The 22,400-nt window shown below is 36.3% G+C and overlaps 1 protein-coding gene across 1 annotated transcript in view; it reads left to right on the forward strand.

The window, feature by feature from the left end:
* The first annotated feature begins 896 nt into the window (after positions 1–896).
* fam53b (family with sequence similarity 53 member B) overlaps positions 897–22,400 on the forward strand; it is a 44,261-nt gene continuing 22,757 nt past the window's right edge. Inside the window, exons 1-2 of the mRNA XM_056469853.1 lie at positions 897–1,039; positions 19,925–20,081. Coding sequence (XP_056325828.1) covers positions 19,995–20,081 — 87 coding nt within the window. The 5' untranslated portion in view covers positions 897–1,039; positions 19,925–19,994. The remainder of the gene's footprint in view (positions 1,040–19,924; positions 20,082–22,400) is intronic.

Here is a 22,400-nt window from a genome sequence, read left to right on the forward strand (position 1 = left end):
TGTTATGAGGTAGACTTCTGACTCTGAAGTAAGTGAATGTGAAGAGTGATATGCTGCCAGATTCTCTCACCATCAGATTCAGATGTTTTCCGATGGATCAGTGTTGATCTTCTCTGGTGGGCAGCAGTTTTCAGCTTCTCCTGCAGATGGAGGTGCATATCTCTAAACTCGCACCAGTTTCCGGCTCTCAGGGACAACAAACTCAAAACAGTGGAATTTTCCAAAAAGTCCTATTTAATCAGCTTCATTATCAATCTTAGACTCAATGAACAACAGCTTCACAATATGAGCGCACAGTTACAGTATTTATCTGTTTATTGTGTTTTATTCTGTGGTTTAACGTGAGGCCTAGCAATGAAGATGGTACAATTTTATGCATAATACTTATGTATAGTGTAATAAATCTGGGATCAGGAAAGACTAATTTTGAACAAGTTATAAAAAGCTATGAGCTAATTGTCACATTGTGGAAACATTAAAAATGATTTATAAATATGATTAAAAGGAGTTCGACCAGTTCTGCTCCTTCCTCTATCCATGCATTTACTACTATTGTTTATATATACACTTTAATTAAATATTAAGACATTAATGTGAACACTCGTTGATTTAATGTGATAAACGAGATTAATCTCAGAGTTGTTAATCGGTGAACAAAACTTTCCGTGTTATGTTTTGTGCGTTTGTTCGGTTGTGAACTGATGTGTGTTGCGTGACTGTCGGCCGAGTCTATTCAGAGCTAGGGGTGTAGCTTTTTCATCATAATCAGAAATACGAATCAGATCCGCAAGTGTCTACATCATAAAGCAAACCTTATATTTTAGAGTTAAATTTATTCTGTTGTGGTGCGGTTGAAGTGGTGCAGGCGTGTATTCTTGCAGGTTTTTGTGCTGTTCTCAAGTTCCGCGTCCCCCGCTGCTGTCTCTGGGAATGAGCGGGCTCGTGCGGCGGCGGTAGCGGGAGATCAGCGGTGGACGCGCGCGGGGATGAAGATGATCTGAGCGGTCGTGTTTACCGGAGACCCGCCGGCCGCTGTTCCGTGAGTATACCGCCGTGTAACCGAGAAACTTCGCTGTATTCCCATGTGATCTGGAGGGCTTGTTAGCCGTTGTGCGTCAGCGAGTTTCCCGCGACGCGCGCGGACGGTAGAAGCTTTTGTTCCCAGAGCGCGTAGAAACTTTCACATGGACACCGAATAAAAGTCCGTCAGACTCGATCAACAGCAGCAGACGGTCAAAATTCACTAGAAAACCTTCGAAAACTCGACCTGACGATCAAACCTTAAAACAAGAAACTATTCAGCTCGATCTGAAAACTCGTAAAACTTCACGAAAGAGCTGAAATAATATTAACGTTAACTTACTGACAAGAATTCAGAGCTGATTATAAAGTACCGAGTATTAACTACGGCATCTGCACACCTCAATATTTGCAGAACATTCAGGATCTTTTACAGTTTTAAACACTTTCAGAGTATTCAGTGCTTTCAGTTTTGCTATTCAGTATTGTTTCCAGTGTTCAGTGTCTTAAAATATTCATAATTAATTATGTTTTTATAGTATTAAACATTTAAGAAGTTTTATAGCATATTCAGTATGCATTGATTCGATAGCATTAAACATTTTTGAGTTATTCAGAAGTTTTAGTAGAAGCTAAGTTTTTCAGAAGCTTTAGTATCTTTAGTATCTTATTTAGTAGGGTTTACAGTATTTATTTTTTTAGAATGATAAACGAAAGGATTCAGTATCACAGGATATTTAGTATTTTTTTAGAGTATTAAAAGTACTTCTAGAGTATTCAGTATCTTAGGACATTCACTTTTTATTGTTTTAGAGAGTATTAAACAAGTTCAATGTGTCTTAGGATTTTCAGAATATTAAACACGTTAAAACTGAACGTACTTCTAGACTATTTAGTATAATTTGCAATCATTTTAGACTAAACCTTTGTGAGGTATTTAGTAGATCTAGAGTGTCCTGTATCTTAGGATATTCAGTTTTCACAATTTTAAATGTATTAAACATGTTCAGTGTTAAACATGCTCAAAGTACTCTGTTTGGTGCTTTCGGTTTTGCTATTCAGTATTGTTTCGAGTCTTCAGTATTTTAGGATATTCAGAAATCATTATTGTTTACAGTATTAAACGAAGACTAAGAAGTTTTCTAGAGTATTTAGTATATTCAGTATTTAGTATCTTATTTAGTAGGATATACAGTATTCATTGTTTTCAGAATGATAAACACATTAAAATTGTCAGTATTAGGATATTTAGTATTTATTATTTTGTTGAGTATTATACGTCCTCAAAGAACTTCTAGAATATTCAGTATCTTAGGACGTTAAACAAATTCAAAGTGTCTTAGGATTTTTAGCATTTATAACTTTCAGAGTAATAAACATGTTTAAAGTATTCAGTACTTCTAGATTATTCAGTATCTTAGGATAATTAGCATTCATTATTTTTACTCTAAACTTTTGTGAAGTATTCAGAAAATCTAGAGTATGCTGTATCTTGGGATGTTTTACTATTTTGAGTGTATTTAACATGTTTATAGGATTCAGTATCATAGGGTATTTATAATTTTAAGAGTATTAAACAAGCTCGAAGTATTCAGTATTTTGGCACATTTACTTTTGTCATCGTCTTTAGAGTATTAAACACATTCAGAGTGTCTATTCTGTGTCTTAGCATATTCAGTATTCATTGTTTTAGACTATAAAACATTTTCAAGTATTCAGTAGCTCAGGATAATTAGTATTCATTAATTTTAAAGTAAACATTAGTGAAGTATTCAGTAAATCTAGAGTATGCTGTATCTTAGGATGTTTCACTGTTTTGAGGGTATTAAACATGTTGATAGGATTCAGTATCATAGGATATTCAGTATTCATTATTTTAAGAGTATTAAACATGCTCGAAGTATTCAGTATTTTGGCGCATTTGCTTTTTTCAACGTCTTTAGAGTATTAAACACATTCAGAGTGTCTATTCTGTGTCTTAGCATATTCAGTATTAATTTTTTTAGACTCTAAAACATTTTGGAGTATTCAGTATCTTAGGATAATTAGCATTCAATAATTTTAGAGTAAACATTAGTGAAGTATTCAGTAAATCTAGAGTATGCTGTATCTTAGGATATTCAGTGTTTACTGTTTTGAGGGTATTAAACATGTTGATAGGATTCAGTATCATAGGATATTCAGTATTCATTATTTTTAGAGTATTAAACATGCTCGAAGTACTCTGTTCGGTGCTTTCAGATTTGCTATTCAGTATTGTTTTAAGTGTTCAGTGTCATAGGATATGCAGAACTAATTATTGTTCCCAGTATTAATCGTTTAAGAAGTTTTCTAGTGTATTCAGTATGCAATGCTTTAATAACATTAAGCATTTTTCAGTTATTCAGAAGTTTTAAAGCATTCAGTATCTTAGGACATTCACTCTTCATTATCTTCAAAGGATTAAACGCGTTCAATGTTTATTCAGTGTCTTAGGATATTCAGTATTCATAATATTTTCATATCCATAGTTTAGCATTTAGACTATTAAACATTTTCTAAGTATTCAGTACTTCTAGAGTATTCAGTATCATAGGTTAATTAGTATAAATTATGTTTAGACTATTAAACATTTGTGAAGTATTCAGTGCATCTAGAGTATGCTGTATCTTAGGGTATGAAGTTATTTATTGTTTTGAGGGTATGAAACATGTTTTTAGGATTCAGTATTATAGGATATTCAGTATTCATGATCATTAGAGTATTAAACATGCTCGAAGTACTCTACTCTTCTAGAGTATTCAGTATCTGAGGACATTCACTTTTCATTGTTTTCAGAGTATTAAACAGGTTCAAAGTGTCTTAGGATATTCAGTATTCATTGGTTTTAGACAATTAAACATTTTCAAAGTTTTCAGTACGTCTAGAGTATTTTTCTAGAGTACTTCTAGAGCAGGGGTGGGCAAACTCGGTCCTGGAGGGCCGGTGTCCTACATAGTTTAGCTTCAACTCTAATCAAACACACCTGAACATGCTAATTAGTGTCATTAAGATCACTAATTATCTATAAGCAGGTGTGTTTGATCAGAGTTGGAGCTAAACTGTGCAGGACACCGGCCCTCCAGGACCGAGTTTGCCCACCCCTGTTCTAGAGTAAGTTTTCTAGTGCATTTTTTAGTTATTCAGAAGTTCTAGAGTATTCAGTATTTTAGGACATTCACTTTTCATTGTCTTCAGAGTATTAAACGTGTTCAATGTGTATTCAGTGTCTTAGGATATTCAGTATTCATAGTTTTTAGACTATTAAACATTTTCTAAGTTTTCAGCACTTCTAGAGTATTCAGTATCATAGGTTAATTAGTATAAATTATGTTTAGGCAATTAAACATTTATGAAGTATTCAGTGCATCTAGAGTATGCTGTATCTTAGGGTATGAAGTTATTTAGTGTTTTGAGGGTATTAAACATGTATTTAGGATTCAGTATTATAGGATATTCAGTATACATGATCATTAGAGTATTAAACATGCTCGAAGTACTCTACTCTTCTAGAGTATTCAGTATCTTAGGTCATTCACTTTTCATTGTTTTCAGAGTATTAAACAGATTCAAAGTGTCTTAGGATATTCTGTATTCATTGGTTTTAGACAATTAAACATTTTCAAAGTTTTCAGTACTTCTAGAGTAAGTTTTCTAGTGCATTTTTGAGTTATTCAGAAGTTCTAGAGTATTCAGTATTTTAGGACATTCACTTTTCATTGTCTTCAGAATATTAAACGTGTTCAATGTGTATTCAGTGTCTTAGGATATTCAGTTTTCATAGTTTTTAGGCTATTAAACATTTTCAAAGTTTTCAGTACTTCTAGAGTATTCAGTATCATAGGTTAATTAGTATAAATTATGTTTAGATTATTAAACATTAGTGAAGTATTCAGTGCATCTAGAGTATGCTGTATCTTAGGGTATGAAGTTATTTACTGTTTTGAGGGTATTAAACATGTATTTAGGATTCAGTATTATAGGATATTCAGTATTCTTACCGAATTAGAGTATTAAACATGCTCGAAGTACTCTGCTCTTCTAGAGTATTCAGTATCTTAGGACATTCACTTTTCATTGTTTTCAGAGTATTAAACAGATTCAAAGTGTCTTAGGATATTCAGTATTCATTGGTTTTAAACAATTAAACATGTTCAAAGTTTTCAGTACTTCTAGAGTACTTCTAGAGTAAGTTTTCTAGTGCATTTTTGAGTTATTCAGAAGTTCTAGAGTATTCAGTATTTTAGGACATTCACTTTTCATTGTCTTCAGAGTATTAAACGTGTTCAATGTGTATTCAGTGTCTTAGGATATTCAGTATTCATAGTTTTTAGACAATTAAACATTTTCAAAGTTTTCAGTACTTCTAGAGTATTCAGTATGTTAGGATAATTAGCATTAATTATATTTAGACTATTAAACATTTATGAAGTTTTCAGTGCATCTAGAGTATGCTGTATATTAGGATATTCAATGTTTCACTGTTTTGAGGGTATTAAACATGTTGATAGGATTTGGGATCATAGGATATTCAGTATTCATTATTTTAAGAGTATTACTCTGTTCAGTGCTTTCAGTTTTGCTATTCAGTATTGTTTTGAGTGTTCAGTGTCAGGATATTCAGAATGAATTATTGTTCACAGTATTAAACATTTAAGATGTTTTCTAGTGTATTCGGTATATTCAGTATGCATTGCTTTAATAGCAATAAACATTTTTGAGTTACTCAGAAGTTCTAGAGTATTCAGTATTTTAGGACATTCACTTTTCATTGTCTTCAGAGTACTAAACTTGTTCAATGTGTATTCAGTGTCTTTGGATATTCAGTATTCATAGTTTTTAGACTATTAAGCATTTTCAAAGTATTCAGTACTTCTAGAGTATTCAGCACCTTAAGATAATTAGCATTGATAATTTTTAGACTAATAAGCATGTATGAAGTATTCAGTACTTTGGCTGTATATTAGGATTTTCAGAATTCATTATTTTTAGATTGTTAAACATTTATGACGTTTTCAGTACTTCTACAGTATCTTAGGATATTCAGTTTTCATAGTGTTAAACACATTGAAAGGAAGCAGTATGATAGTAAATTCAGCATTCATAGTTTTTAGACTATAAACCATTTTCAATACATTCAGTACTTCTACAATATTCAATATCTTAAGATATTCAGCATTCACTAGTGTTTTTCTATTTAAATGAAGAATTTGGAGTATTTTAATGTTGCTTTCAGTGTTATTAGATGTAACAGGAGTGATGAGTAGTATTGAGTGATGAAACATAAACCAAAAGAGCGCCACAATAAGTCACTAATCACAATGCGAGCAGCTCTAGAGTTGTTCCGGGTTGTGTTTATCCAGTTATCAGCACAAGAGCAGCTTGTTAGTTTGTGAACAGGCCGTATGCAAATGAGGGATTTTTCACTTCTGCCCAAGTTAGTGGCGAGTATCGGAGAGGAACTGCAAGTAAGCGTGTTCTGCCGGTCTTGTTTTGCATTGAGCCGCTGCATGTGATGCACTGAAGCGTTGTGACATGCAACACAATCTGTTCCTGGGGAAGCCAGTTTTTCCTCCCATCGCTGCTATGAATGTGTGTTTGTTTCTCACCTCCAGCCGTCATTTTCCGCTGAACTGGCAGACGTCCTGTGTGTACAGCGCCCGCAGTGTGTGTGTGTGTGTTTCATGGTAAACGGTGACTCTGTTCTGACCAAACCAGCCGGCTGTGCCTTTCACCTCATTGAAACGTGTTGATTACTTGTGTTTGCAGAGCTGCCTGTTTGTGTTTCTGCAACATTTTCACTCAGGGCAAATTCATTTCCTATTGTAGAGAATTGTTTTGGTTGATGTTTGCAGTGAATGCTTGGGTGTATCTGGGCGATAGACATCATTTTGTCATTGTTAGACATTGGAAAGCGAGCGCAGAACAGGTTTTACTGTTCCTTTGACATAGAAGAGGGAGATTTTGACCTTTGCGTAAGTGATGGTGTGCACTTTTAGACACTTGTTCAAATCCTTCTGCTTATGTTTGTGTGTGTTATTCTGCTTTCAGACATTTGTTGTTGACGTGACGTTGCATTTTCACTGTCAAGCAAATCTCTAAACTGTCCTATGGTGTGACTGTCTCAAGTAGGGCTGGGCGATATTGCAAAAAAATGATCACGATATCATGTTTCATGTCATTCGATATCGATAATTATTGAATATTTTTAAACAGTCCATTTAGGACTATTAGGATTTTTTTATTTAACCACTTTATTTTAATTTACCAACATTACTAAGGAAAATAGATTTAATAGTCAAAAACAAAAATATTTAAACAATATCTGATCTCTTTATTATAAAATAAGCAAAAGTGTTAAAGAGACTCTTAAACGTGGTAAATAAAATGTTACAAAGTGTGTGCAATGGTAAAGTGTGAATGCTGAACAATCAAAGCAAACTTTAAGGTGTGAATAATAATGATGCAGTAAACCTCAAACTCTGTCAACAACACATATTATGATCATCAAATCTGAGCTTTCAAGTTAAGGAACCAACCATGAGTATTCAAATACATGCTGAACATTACAAATCCATTGCAAAATATATCACCCTTACGCTAAAAAAATCTTTCAGAGGGGGTGCTGATGGCTGGGATGTACAAGAAAAGTAACCAAATGCCACTCTGGCGACATCCTTACATCCTTTTTTATTAACAGTCTTCTCACTGCTGCTATACGGCACTCATTTTCGCACTCATGTGTTGTTATTCTGACCTGAAGTGACAAGCGCGTGTGCGTGGATTCCTTGACCATTTACAATGGGCTTTGCGCTCACGCTCCCCTGGCGTCTCTCATAACTAGGTGACCATTAACCATTTTCTCAGAGGATGACAAACGGACAAATGATTGCTGCAGCTCCGATGCAAGTTTAAGGAGAAAAGTAAAAAGCACTGCAGTGTTTGAATGCGTTGTGTTTGTCTGAGGTAATTACACTGTTGTTATTACTGAAATGTGTATATTCCATAGAAATTGTGAAGCAGATTGGTTGGTTCTACTTGCAAGAATCGTGCATTCGGAAAAGTTTAGATGGAAAAGTTTTCAGATGTTTTTAGCATTTGGAAAAGTTCAGATGTTTTTTTTTTTCAACTCGGTGCGGCTGGAAAATGCGCGCAGTTCACAACATTTGTGCGTCGCTCTCATATGCGCGTCATGTCATGCTAGAGTTTGAGCATGCGGAATTCTTTTGTACGACGCCATGAAAAGGGGCGGGATTAAACAAAATTTAAAAAGCAAGCGATTGGTCCATGTTCTAAATTTCTGTCCAGAGAGGTCATGTTTTGATCTTCGATTGGTCTCTCGCAATCGTGTGATGCGATTTCGCAGGTCAGAGTTCACCAAGCTTGAACTTTCCAACGCAGCGAACTGCGAAAGTTGTCGCACAAGCTTGCATTTCCGGTCTGATGCATTCGCGTGCGTATCATTGGAGATGTGTGGGGAGAAAAGTGTAGTGTGACCGCAGCTTTACACCCTAAGCTTATTGGCATAGCAGACACATTTTAATAAATCTATAGCACTTCATTCCGAAACTACATACCGAATCTTTTTTTATTAATCGATATTGACAATGGTGTTATCATTGGGTGATGAAATATACCGATTTTATCACCCAGCCCTATTCTCAAGCATAGTTCAATAAATTACAGCTCTTATAAATTAAATGGAAAATCATAAAATCATTAATAAATACCTCAGGGCTCATTTTAGAGGCTATTTCAGTCAATGGCAATCTTTATTTTCATCCATGTATTAAAAAAAAAATATGGTGTGACATTAAATGCTAATTATAAATCATGCAACTACACTGAAAACTTTAATTAGTTGAAGGACACCTTTCAAAATCCTGTGACTGAAGCCTCCGTCAAGCCCATGACCTGCACATGTTCAGTTTTCGTCTCAGAAATATTTACATATTTATATATTTTTTAATTACTATAAAATTAAGATTTGTTGTCTTTTGGTGTGACGCCCTTATTTATTTGAAATGTCTAACAAATCATGGAGAAAAAATATATTATTCATAATTTAAAATAAAATAAAATGTGCTATATGAGGATAAATCTCCAACAATAAAGACAAATCGCTCACACGCTATGTGTGTATTATTAAGAGTTTTAATTCAGTTTTGCTAGGTCACACCATAGATTTCCCATGGATTTATGGTACAATTCAGTAAAATAGTGAAACAATTGATTAAGTTAGTTACCCCTTATATTTTCAGAATATTATCAAACTATTAGTAACTATCAAATGATATAATATTATTAACTATAACTTTTATACCTTCAAAAATGGTGTTTTACAAAAGAAGCATTTTTATGACTACTCATTTGTTGACTACCTATATAATATATAGTCAAGACAGAAATTAATTAATACAACATTAATTAAATATAATAATTTATAAATAACAATTTCTTAAATGTCAATTATTCAATATCGTTTTACCTCACAAAATTATATCTAAAACAATTAAACATCTGGATTTTATATATATTTAAATGCAATCAAGCTCGAAATTATTTATACAATATTAAAAATAATAATTTAATGTAATAATATAGAAATGACATCTTTTAATTCTAATCATTTTCTCAAATGTCCATCATTCAAAATCTATTTACCTCATGAAATGAACATGCTGAAATGAAAACAAACAAGTAAACCTCAGGATTTGATATATGCACACACATACAGTCAAGTCAGAAATTATTCATACCCCTGGAAAATTCTGACTTGGTTACTTTTATTAAATAGTTTTTGACTGGAAATGATACCGGCTTCTTCCAAAAGATCAGACGACGACATACAAGAGGCTTTATTGTGGGGGAAAAACAAAACTTTAAGTAAAAATATATCTTTAAGTCAGAATTTTTAAGGGGTATGAATAATTTCGGACTAGACTATAGATGCGATGAGTTGCTCTGTCTTGAGTCTGATCAGCTGAAAGGCCTTTGGACTTTGTTGGCGGGCCTTGTCTGATTGCACCTTTGTTGCGCTACAGTTGTGATTTTGATAACTAGGTCACGTAATGCATGCGACTGTGAACGCATGCACCGCACTGGAAGTTCCCTTATTGAATCACAAGATTGTTTTATGAGCTCGCTGACTTTCAGTTATGGCCAGTTCCATATTTTTATGGCAAGCAGACGTTAGGCTCTGAAAGGGAAGTGCTTCATAAGATCGTGAATCACAGGAGATTGACCAAGAATCTGTGAACGAACACACTCCTGCAACTGTGCTGACCAAATGTTGAATTAAGCTTGAGAATATCAATGAAGTAATGCATCAATTATCTGTTATTATGATAATGAAATACAATAAAGTAATTCAGATCATATTGGAAAAAATCTAACATGGCAATATTTAGATTTTCTACGGTTTATTTATATATATCACTTGATCACGTGAAAATATCGAGACGGATTTTATCGCCCAAGCATAGTTCAATAAATTACAGCTCTTATAAATTAAATGGAAAATCGTAAAATCATTAATAAATACGTCAGGGCTAATTTTAGAGGCTATTTCAGTCAATGGCAATCTTTATTTTCATCCATGTATTTAAAAAAAATATGGTGTGACATTAAATGCTAATTATAAATCATGCAACTACACTGAAAACTTTAAATAGTTGAAGGACACCTTTCCAAATCCTTTGACTGAAGCCTCCGTCAAGCCCATGACCTGCACATGTTCAGTTTTTAAGATCAGTGCATCTATGTAAAATATACTAAACAATATACAAGCATAGATAAACGCATGACCTGCATATGTTCAGTTTTTAAGATCAGTGCATCTGCGCAAAATATAATAAACAATATACAAGCATAGATAAACGCATGACCTGCACATGTTCAGTTTTTAAGATCAGTGCATCTATGTTAAATATACTAAACAATATACAAGCATAGATAAACGCATGACCTGCATATGTTCAGTTTTTAAGATCATATCAGATCAAAATATAATAAACAATATAAAAGCATAGATAAATGCATGACCTGCATATGTTCAGTTTTTAAGATCAGTGCATCTGCATAAAATATACTAAACAATATACAAGCATAGACAAATACAATAAAGAAAAGGAAACAAATGAAATAAACAGTGCTAAATGGTTTTCTGAGGAGTCTAACAGTATTCAGGTACAGTAACTGAATAATCAAATGTAAGATAATACTGTGTAGTTGTATGCATTGCATGAATAATTCAATGAAATTAATCGTTATTAAAGTTAGAAATGGTACAATTTCTTATGGTTTTAAAATCCTCATACAGTCACAGGCCTCAAAACACATGCAAATGATAAACTATAATCCAGATTTAAACGTTACATATCCTGCGATGTGAGTATTGTGAATGATCACATTGCAGTATCGATGCTGACACGATATATTGTGCAGCCCTAATTCATTTATAACTTATTCTCTGTATTCCAGATCTTCAGTACTCACATGCTGCTGCTTCTGTGTTAATGTAAAGAAAATGTTATGTATATTTACTCAGAATCAACCCTTTTATTTAGTTATATTTTTATTATTAGTTAGCAAGTGTGTTATAAAAAGCAAATAAATGCAATTGCTTTGTCTGGTGTAGTTGTGATGTCCATGTCACTTAAATAAATGATTAATTTTGGTCCGACATTAAAGGGATAGTCCACCCAAAAATTAAAATTCTGTCGTCATTTACTTACCCTTGTTTATCATTTACAAAACCTGTTTGACTTTCTTCTGTTGGACACAAAGAAGATACTTTGAAAAATGCTGAAGACTGGTAACCATACACATCCAATGTATTTGTTTTTCCTAACATGAAAGTCAATGGTTACCGGTTTTCAGCTTTCTTCAGAATGTCTTCTTTTGTGTCCAACAGAATAAAGAAACTCATAAAGGTTTATATCCACTTGAGGCTGAGTAAATAGTGAGTACCTTTTCATTTTCGAGTGAACTATGCCTTTAAGACGTGTTTAAGAACGGCACAGATGTTCACGACACGTGTCTTCAGTTTAGTAGGTGAAACGTGCGAGACACAGACAGCAGTAAATGGCATAAAATTCAGTCTGTTCTTCAGCGAATCATCATGTGCTCTATAATTCACTTTAGGTCACAGGTCATGTGGACTAGCCTTACGCTTTGTGGTCATTTTTGCCGACTGACCCTGCAAAAGAGCAGCGTGAACTTTCTGCTGAACTCGTGTATGAAAATATGTCAGTCATTCTGGATGAAGCTGAGGATGTTTTCAGGTGAGCGTGTGTTTGCGATCTGTGGGTTTGTGGAGAGCACATGAATGCAGTCTTTGTGTGTGTCGCTGTGCCTCTCTGTGCAAATGTGGGTTATTGCCTGGTAACAATTTAACCAGCGGCCCGTTTCCAGATGAACATACAGTAAAACAAACTCTTGCGCAGGCCCGTTTATTGACGCTTCTTCACAGTTTTTGCGAGCAGCCGCAGGTCCAAAGTGAACGGGAGATTTTCACTAATGAAACGAGACGTCGTGCTTGTCTCGTCTTTGTGTTTATGTTAAGCGGTCGGGCAGCTGCGTCTCATGAAAGCATCCGCTGAGTATTCTTTCGCTGGGTCCTTTACGCTTGCTATTGTGAAAGCTAACCCAATGGGTTTGGCAGTTTTCTGGCATGTGATCGCAGCTTTTGCGCTCTTCGACGGCCTGTAAACTTGGGTTTGAAGCTCTTGGCTCTCGTGGTTTGCTTAGAGTCGAGCTTCGTTTCTACAAGTGTTTCACAATTGGATCTGTGATGTTTTTGTTGCTCATAAACAGCCCGCGGCTGCCTCTCCCTCTGGTTTAGTTTGCTTTGGCCCAGAACTCGCAGCGAGCTCATATGACTAATTGATTCACTGCAACATCCAAAAGCCCTGAAACCCTGGCCGCCAGCGACAGGCAGGTGCTGAATGGAGCTGCGCTTTTGCCCTTTTCTGGAGGGGTTTTCTATTCACGCTTTTGGTTTTGAGAAGATTTATGTTCAGAATGAGCTGGCGTCCACGTGAGCTTTGGGAACGAAACGTTAGACCTCATGGGTGTGTTCGCCCAGACGGCCCTGTGTTCCTCCATCTGCCCATAATGCTGTGTTTTTATAGTAAGAAACTTTCCTTTTCTGGATCTCTAAGTCTTTCCCGCGTGCAATTATACTCTGCTGTTCTGAAAACACCTTCATTCTACGAGCGACTCGTCATGTTTTTGGGGGCTGTTTTGTACTATCACTATAATTTGCCTAAGTGGAAAGTCATTAACATGCCAGGATCACAGAAGAATGAGGACACGCTGCCTGAGGCTCACATACTGTCATGAAGAATCTGACGTGTTTTCCCTTGTCAATCCTCGGCTTGGTTTCACGAGTCTCTCTTGCACTTTAACGATCTGCGTTATTCTGTTACACGCTTCATTATAGGCTTCTGTTAAATTCCTTAAGGTTGAAAAATTCGGTTTGAATTCTTCTGCAACATTCCCATCTGTATGGCTTACATGCATGCAGTTTGCAGCATTACACCATGTCCTGACAACATGTGACGATACAAGCAATTAGGCCTGTCATGATATCTATTTGTAGTTGTACGATATATTGCGTCAAAATATATTGCAATAAAAATATTATTACCATTTTATGTCACTCATTATATAATGCCAGAATGACAGTATAATATCATCATAAAGCAAGTACACTCATATATCAGGGTTCGAAAATAACCTTTTTGCTTGGTAGCACTGGTGCTCCTAACTTAAAAAGTTTAGGCGCACCAACCAAAATTTTGTCACACCCACCAATTATGAGCACTGTTACTACAAGTTTTATATAAACAGATTTATGGCATTTGAAATCTACGCTAATCAAAAGTAACAAGCAAAAAAAAAAAAAAAAAATATATATATATATATATATATATATTAGAGGTGGGCGGTACACCGTTGTCATAGTCATCACCGGTGTGACATTGCGCCACGACATGGATTTTCTAATACCGTCAATACCGTAATAAATCAATTATGCGCCTTGAACGGCTGCATTTACATCAATAATAGCTAATTCTAAATAATAAGGCATTCAATTTTCTTCAAACGTTCAGTTGTGGTCTGAATACATGTCCTTATACTACAGGGCTCGAAATTGCAACCATTTTGGTCGCATGAGCGCCCGAAATGTAATCTATGCGCCCTCATAATATATTTGGGAGCATTTGTGTGTCTGAATATGATGGTTGTAGTGCAATCTGATTTGATTTTCTCTAAAAACTTGCTGAATCGCTCTACCCTGCCGCTGTATTGGTTCATATTAGCTGTCAGTCACTCAACGCTTCCCGCTGTCAGATAACAGGGAGCTTTTGTTACTGCAGGAAATGCAAACAGCTGAAGAGTGAAAAGTGCACAGGTTTGCAAACCTCACCTAAAGTTATAATAGTAATAATGGCGCAGATGACAGCGATCATGACATGAGGTAAATGTTGATCCGCCAGCTGAGATCAATCGAGTGTTTTCAGAGAAGGTGCCCGAATCTCGATGCGTTGCATTCACCGCGTGTTCAGCGCAAATGTCCGCTAAATATAAAATCTAACACTGTACACATCATCGCCAAAGAAACTCACCTTTACTAAGTTTACACTGAAACTACGGCTCATAACAGAGCGGAATTGCGCTGGTGGTCATCGCGAGAATCCTGCTCTGTCTGCTCATAAATTGGTGCGGCTGACTCGCCTGCTTTATTCCACCAACACAGAGAAATGAAGATCAGTGAGACTTTCTTTTGTCCGTTCTTCCTTGAGATGTATATTATTTTGCTATAGAAAGTAATACCATGATATTATACCGTCACCGTTCAAAAGATGAAAAATACCGTGATATTAATTTTAGGTCATATCGCCCACCTCCAATATATATATATATATATATGCATGCGTGAGGAAAATATGTCTCAACGAAATCCTGTTATCACAAGAAAATACATTTTCATAACATAATTGATTGACCAAACGTACACTGACTGCTCACCGGCCCTGCACACACTGCTTGACATGAATGAATCTGTTAACGATAACTGTGCTGTGTTCTCACGGGTGGTGTCTGATAGATAGATATGAAGTCATGAACTTCTTTTAACATGGGAAATACTCACAACGTTGCATCACATGTAGAACACAGTATTGTTCATGTATGTGCGTGTAAACCTGTGTTTTCAGAGGAGGATGTAAAGACTTCAGCTTCTCTCTGTTCCTCATGTAAGAGTAAGTCGTCAGTGTTTGAACAATATTTGATTGAGTAAATGATGGGGTTTTAACCCTTATGTGCTGTTGGGGATGTTTTATTGCACTCTGGGCTGATTTTGAGACTTAATTTGGCCACAATTTTTGGTGATAAATCATATTTTGATACATATTTTAAGAAAATGCGTGAAAAAACATTCTGGGTACATTGACTACCCTTTCGTTATGTTGGTGGCTGTTTTTGCCCCATTGACTTCCATTTATTCCATTGACTTCCATTGATTTCCATATTAATTGCAAAGCCATGACAGCATATAGTCATGCATTCCTGAATGTTGGTGGTTTTCCCTGTTGGGTAGAGGTCAAATTTGTAGTTTTTACTGTTGATCATCAGTTACAGTGCAAAACAAGTATAGTGTCTGGCTTTTATATGGAGTGTAGTGTGTTAGTGTGTAAGAGAGACCTTTGCCACATAAGTAAACCTTTGCGCAGTAAACACAGTAAGAGTATTTCTGCACACACACTATAATCTGTTGTTTTACTTCATAGTACTCCAAATGTTTTTTTTTTTGACCCTATATAAAGGGTCAATGCTGCCAACTGATGATCAACACTAAAAATGACACCTTTTACCTCTTCACAACAGGGAAAACCACCAACAATCAAGAATGCATGATTATATGGTGTTTTGTGATTATAATGGAGGTCAATGGGGCAAAAACAGCCCCCAACATAACCAAAGGGGTAGTCAATTTGAACAATACTCAAGGGTTAAATGTGGTGTTTGTGGCATGGAGGAAATGTGCAGCTCCTCTGATGGGCCTGAAACGTCTGTGTTTATGTCGAGTCACGTATCCTCAGCGCTGAAGTCAGACTCGCCCTGCAGATAGTGGCTTATCGCTGGCTGAGTGTCCCGTGAGTGTGGGATATCGTACACCCAGCAGCGCCACACGTCTCTCTGCATGTCTGCTCCCTTTTCTAGTTGTCAGACGTAACTTTATATATTTATATATATATATATATATATATATGTGTGTGTGTGTGTGTGTATATATATGTATGTATATATGTATGCATGTATGTATATATATATATATATATATATATATATATATATATATATGTATATATATGTATGTGTATTATATATGTGTATTATTTATATATATGTATGTATGTATGTATGTATGTATGTGTGTGTGTATATATATATATATAATTATTATGTGATGGAAACACATGTATAAAAACAAACCTATACAAAACTTTTTTTGTCACATAGATATTTAAATTTGGTTGCTCAGATGTTAGCACTGTGACCTAACAGCAAGAAGGTCGCTGGTTCGAGTCCCGGCTGGGTCAGTTTCTGTGTGTAGTTTGCATGTTCTCCACATGTTGGGTTTCCTCCAGGTGCTCCGGTTTCCCCCACGGTCCCCTGCGGTCCCAAACACATGCGCCATAGGGGGAATTGATGAACTAAATTAGCCTTAGTGTGTGTGTGTTTGAGAGAGTGTATGGGTGTTTCCCTGTACTGGGTTGCAGCTGGAAGTGCACCCGCTGTGTAATACATATGCTGGAATAGTTGGTGGCTCATTCCGCTGTGGCGACCTCTGAAATAGAGACTAAGCCGAAGGAAAATGAATGAATTAATATTTAAACTTATATATAATTTGTATCATATACATGTATATTTTATGTCTAAATATAAATAAACTTTCTCGTATATGCATGCATTGTGTGTATTTATATATAAAAAATAAATAGACACAGTGCACACACACTTCTTTTGGATGGCACTAAATTGTATATGTTGCTCATCTTGCTGAAATCAAAAGATCCCGGAAACTCGTCAGTGAGCGGCGTTTATACTCTTTTGATAATGCACAGAACCATTTATCAGCACAGGATCTCTGAAGAGCTGTTTAAGACTGAGAGATGTTGTGACTGATGGTCTTTTATTACTGTAAGGACACACGTCTGGCTCCCATCAGCTGAGGAGGTGTGTGTGTGCGTGCGTGCGTGCGTGCGTGCGTGTGTGTTAAGAGAGCCGCGAGACCACTCTTATTTTCAGTTTGTCCTGAAGGAAGAGATCACATGACCTTCACCTTTCTTTTTATTTCCAATGCTTTTCTTCATGCACGCCACTTAGTATAAAGATTATGTTTGGCAGGGTTTTTCTTATTAAGCTCAGAAGTTTCTTAATGTCAGAAAAGTTGTATAACTTCTGCTGATGCTTGTGTTCAGATCTAGATCAGAGATGCCCAAACTAGGGCTCGCGGGCTGAAGTTGGCTCATGGTAACCTTTGACTTGGCGAGGAAGGGAGGAGGAACGGTGGGGATGGTTTAGAGATTGTCATTTCAAATCTTTTATAACCTCTGTTTGTTTTATTGTAAAATCCTGATTGAAATTAAATGTTTCACTTAGGGATGCTCATTTCGGTTAATTTTGCTAACCGACAACTGCCGCTCATTAATCGGTTATTAACGATTAACTGGTCAGATTACTATTAATTTTATATTAAACAAATTGACGTGTCTATTTTGTGTCTGACACATTAAATATTGCATTTTAAAATACTGATTTATTTTAACATACGAACATATTAATAATAGAACAATACAACAGAGCATTTTCACGCACCTGCAGTGTTTAGCACAGAAGAGCAGAATAAACTAAATAAAATAAATAGGACTGCCCTAAATTATTTTCCACTTAAATAATTAATTTATATTACAAATCGAAAACACTGACTGATTATTTTTAATAACCGGCATATAGGCTGTTTTTTTCCAATCATATTTTTGTCTTCCGTCAAATAAAAATAGCAGACTTCCTCAAATCGCTCGCTCCATGGAAAATATGCATTTATTTAATGCCCCGCTGTTATTATTATAATCACAAAACCTTTTTACATTTTAATAGAAATCATTATTTTAAAGAATATGTCTTGACGTGGTTTCCTTTCTCTCCTTCGCGGTTCAAGTGCGCGCGCTGCGTGATGAAAAGACAACAACACGCGCGCATATGTTGACTTTTTGTAAACAGTTTTGTTGTTTAAATATGATATTGCATTAATGTGCATACATGCTTTATAAGCTGTAAAATAAAAGGTAAAGCCTATTTGTTGCGTTTATGACGCAGATCCAGGTCAACATCAGCGCTGGTTTGGTATCAACACGTCTGTTTCAAACAGCAATATTCTTCTTCCATTTTGCTTCTTTGGCAAATGTGTCTGTAGCCACGGGTTATAAGTTATCGCCCCGCTAGTTAAGTATGTCTTGCAGTTGAAAAAGTGGCCGACACAGCTAACAAGCTTTTTTCATTCCAAAAACGCGAGGCGCACCTGCCTTTATATGTTGACAAGGAAAAAAGAAGAGAAGAAGCGCGGTCCTCTTATGAAACGACTGAATCAGCTGGGTATCGATTGTGCATAAGTGTTGCTGTCTGTGTTGTTACAGTTGTAATATTTAATACTATTGTGATATTCAAGATTTGTAAATTCATACAGCTCTGGATAACTTAAAACAGCGATTAGACCTTCAGAGCGGTGTTAATGCGTCCTGGAGTAAAGCGAAACAGCTATAAACTCCAGCAAGATAGAGTGATTATATGCAGACTCATACTTTATCTATAAATAAAGTATAACTATAGAAACTGTGTTCATCTTAACTAAACGCTTCGTTGTGTTTGCTGGCCTCACGCATCGCGCACCTGTCAGTCAGTCAGCACGTAACGCCAAAGAATTAAACAGATAGCGCACAGCACTATACGGTTACAGAAAAGTTTGCGCTGTTATAATTCACTTACCTCCTAATACGTTTTGGTGCGATTATAATCCGCTATTAAAAACAACAACAATAACTGAATGTTTTGAATGGGTAATGTAGCCGTGGCGAGATGCATTTTGGTCCCTGCCATGGAAGAATGAATGTAGCGGAAACCATGCTCTTTAAAAGTTCTCTGTAGTTGTCTTGACAACACAAACTGCTGCTCTGGGATGAGCCTCGTGCAAAAGATGCCCCTCTTAACGCAAAGGCGCATTCAATCGGCCCCTTATGCAGCCAAACAAAAAATATACAAAATAATGATTTTAATCGTTTAACTGATAGCATTAATCGGTTACAAACGCACCCTTTCGGTTAACGGTTAATCGATTATTTTGAGCATCCCTAGTTTCACTTAAATATTGTAAATGAATCAGATTTAGTTTAAATGTACATACTGTCACCTGATGGATCGAGGACAGTGCAGACTTTGGTGAGCAAATCAAGGTTAAGGCTGATTCTGCTTGACTAGTTAAAATCCTCTGTTCTCTGTTTAATCTAGAGGCCTTTGCCTTTCATATAAGCCACTTCTGAAACCAAATGATCAACTAGAAGTCAAGTTATTACTTGTTGTTCCTAAAACTTGGATAGGTGATAAGACTTTTGTCAGGGAGTGTATATTGTGTTCAATGGGAAAAAAGTTGTTGTTTTTTACCCAGACATTTAAAAAGAACATATTGTAGAGCAAATACTGTGAAACCGTGATGTATGTCATGCGCCAAAATCATATACAGGCTCATGCCTACCCTTGTTTGACCAAAAAAGACCAAAGAGGATTATCTGACGCTCCTGTTTTGTGTGTGTGTGCGCAGGTGAAGGGTTCGGTGTGATGTCGGATCACTTCTCTACAACTGTCCTGCACTGGAATGGACCGTGGCAAAGATGTGTGTTGCCATGGTAATTATTCACACTAAAACACTGGAAAAGAAGGCGGTCGACGATGTAACATCCAAAGCGTCTCTGCAGCCGGTAAGAAACGCCACATTAGATGTCTAGATAGATGTCAAGCCTCATGTATTATTCAGCTGCAGTAATGATCACTGGTGCCCTCGAGAGGATTTCAGCTGCTTATAGTGACACCGCAGAGTTTGGCTCCGGTTCCATGTAGAGAAACTTAAAGGGATAGTTCACCCAAAAGCTATTATGGACTCACTATTTACTCTCCTTCAAGTGGTTTCAAGGAGATTCTTTGTGGGACTTTTGGCACCTCCGTGAAGTTGGCCCCCCCACCCAACACTTGACGCTGGCATTATTAGTCTCATTCGTTTGTGCTCCTGCAAAAATATTACTGTGTGCTGTTTTGGTTTTTGAGATATTAAAATAATATTTTTAGGTCATTTAGCAGTCAACCCCCCCCCCCCCCCCCCCCCCCACATGCTTTAAAGTCACCACAAATAGTCTTATTCGTTTGTGCCGGTGAAACAGTTTGTGCTGTTTTCGTTATTAAAATATTACACGTTTAATTTTGGACGATGATGTCACCAGCCCCCCCGACATGCTACAAATTTAACCAAAATAGTCTCGTTCGTTTGTGCTTTGTTTGTGCTGGTTTGGGCCAACTTCACACAGGAATTTCAGGCTTGTTTCTGGGATTTTATGCATGCTTGTAATTTTCTGCATTTTTATTTGTTGTAGCGCTTTTTGTTTAAGAGAAGCGCAGCATAAATAAAAACTATTGTTATTATTAACATTATTATTATTATTATTATATGTGTTGAACACTAAATAAGTTGCTTTGAAGCCTGTTAGAAACCTGAAACCTTAACTTTTAGATTTTTATCTTATATATCCTCATTATTTATATATTTTATCTTATGTATTATGTATTGCTGTTGATGTCTATTTATTATAATATATATTTTTTATTATTACAGTGGTCACTCGTTAATCGCGAGAGTTGCGTTGTAAAAAGTTGAAATCCGTGAAGTAGTCTGCTTTATTTTTTACAATTATTATTATTATTATAGATGTTTTAAGGCTGTAAAACCCCTCACTACACACTTTATACACTTTTCTCAGACAGGCATTAACATTTTCACACTTTTCTATTCAATTCAATTCACCTTTATTTGTATAGCGCTTATACAATGTAGATTGTGTCAAAGCAGCTTCACATAAAGGGTCACAGTAAATAGGAACAGTTTAATTCAGTTTGTAGTGTTTAAGTTCAGTTCAGTTGAGCTCAGTTCAGTGTGGTTTAATAATCACTACTGAGAGTCCAAATATTGAAGGGCAAATCCAACGATGCGCAGCTCTACAGATCCTGAACCATGCAAGCCAGTGGCGACAGCGGAGAGGGAAAAAAAAAACTTCACTAATGGCGGAAGTGAAGAAAAAAAACCTTGAGAGAAACCAGGCTCAGTTGGGCACGACCATTTTAATTTCTCCGCTGGCCAAACGTCTTGTGCAGAGCTGCAGTCTCAGTGGCGGAGGCTGGAAGCTGGCCTCAGCAAAGACTCGTCTGTCTCTGGAGCATCACAGGAATCAGTCTCATGTTCTCCACTCTTCCATGATCATCACAGTAGCTGCTCAGGATACGGCCTGGTCCAGGATTATGGAAACCTTGGGGTCATCTCGTCTCGTTCTCTCTTGTTTAAACACTCTCAAAGTTCAAACCTTCTTAGAAAATAAGTCCAGTATTATACAAAGAAACTAAAGGTCAAAATCTGCTGTCAGGCACAAAAATTCATCGCAAAAGGTTCATAAAGCTTTTTAGCTTTTGTGTGGGTAATGTTGGCATCCAGCGTAGTTATTTATGCTGCAGTCACTGATCCACAAAGCTAAAGCAGAATCCATCCTTAAGGAGGTCTCACAGCTGATGCGCTGCGCACATGACAGTCGGAAGTAACACACACCGGACGCGCACATATGCATGTTATTTAAAATGAAATTATTCAGATGGCGCTCTGTGGCGCGGCAGAAATAGGAACAGTGTCCTGAGTTATAGATGGGCACCGCAGACAGCTGCCAACTTGCGACGCCGGTGTGCACCCTAATATAAACCTAAGTTTACAATACTAAAATGCATGGCGTGTCTTGGAGCAATGCATCCGATGTGCGACCCCATTTACGATGGTCTTGCTGTGGACATTTATAACACTTATTGCATCCTTGTTGAAACACACTGCAAGCGATCGAAGATTTATGTTAATTTGGCAAGCTGAACACATTCTGTACTGTACAGGAGACACGGAAGAGATTGATTGACAGTGGTCTAGCCAATCAGGACGCAGAACATGTCAAAGCATGTCAAATTGCACAAAAAAATCTGCGAAACTGCGAGGCTAC

This window comes from Danio aesculapii, chromosome 12, assembly GCF_903798145.1.
Source record: "Danio aesculapii chromosome 12, fDanAes4.1, whole genome shotgun sequence".
Classification (NCBI taxonomy): domain Eukaryota; kingdom Metazoa; phylum Chordata; class Actinopteri; order Cypriniformes; family Danionidae; genus Danio; species Danio aesculapii.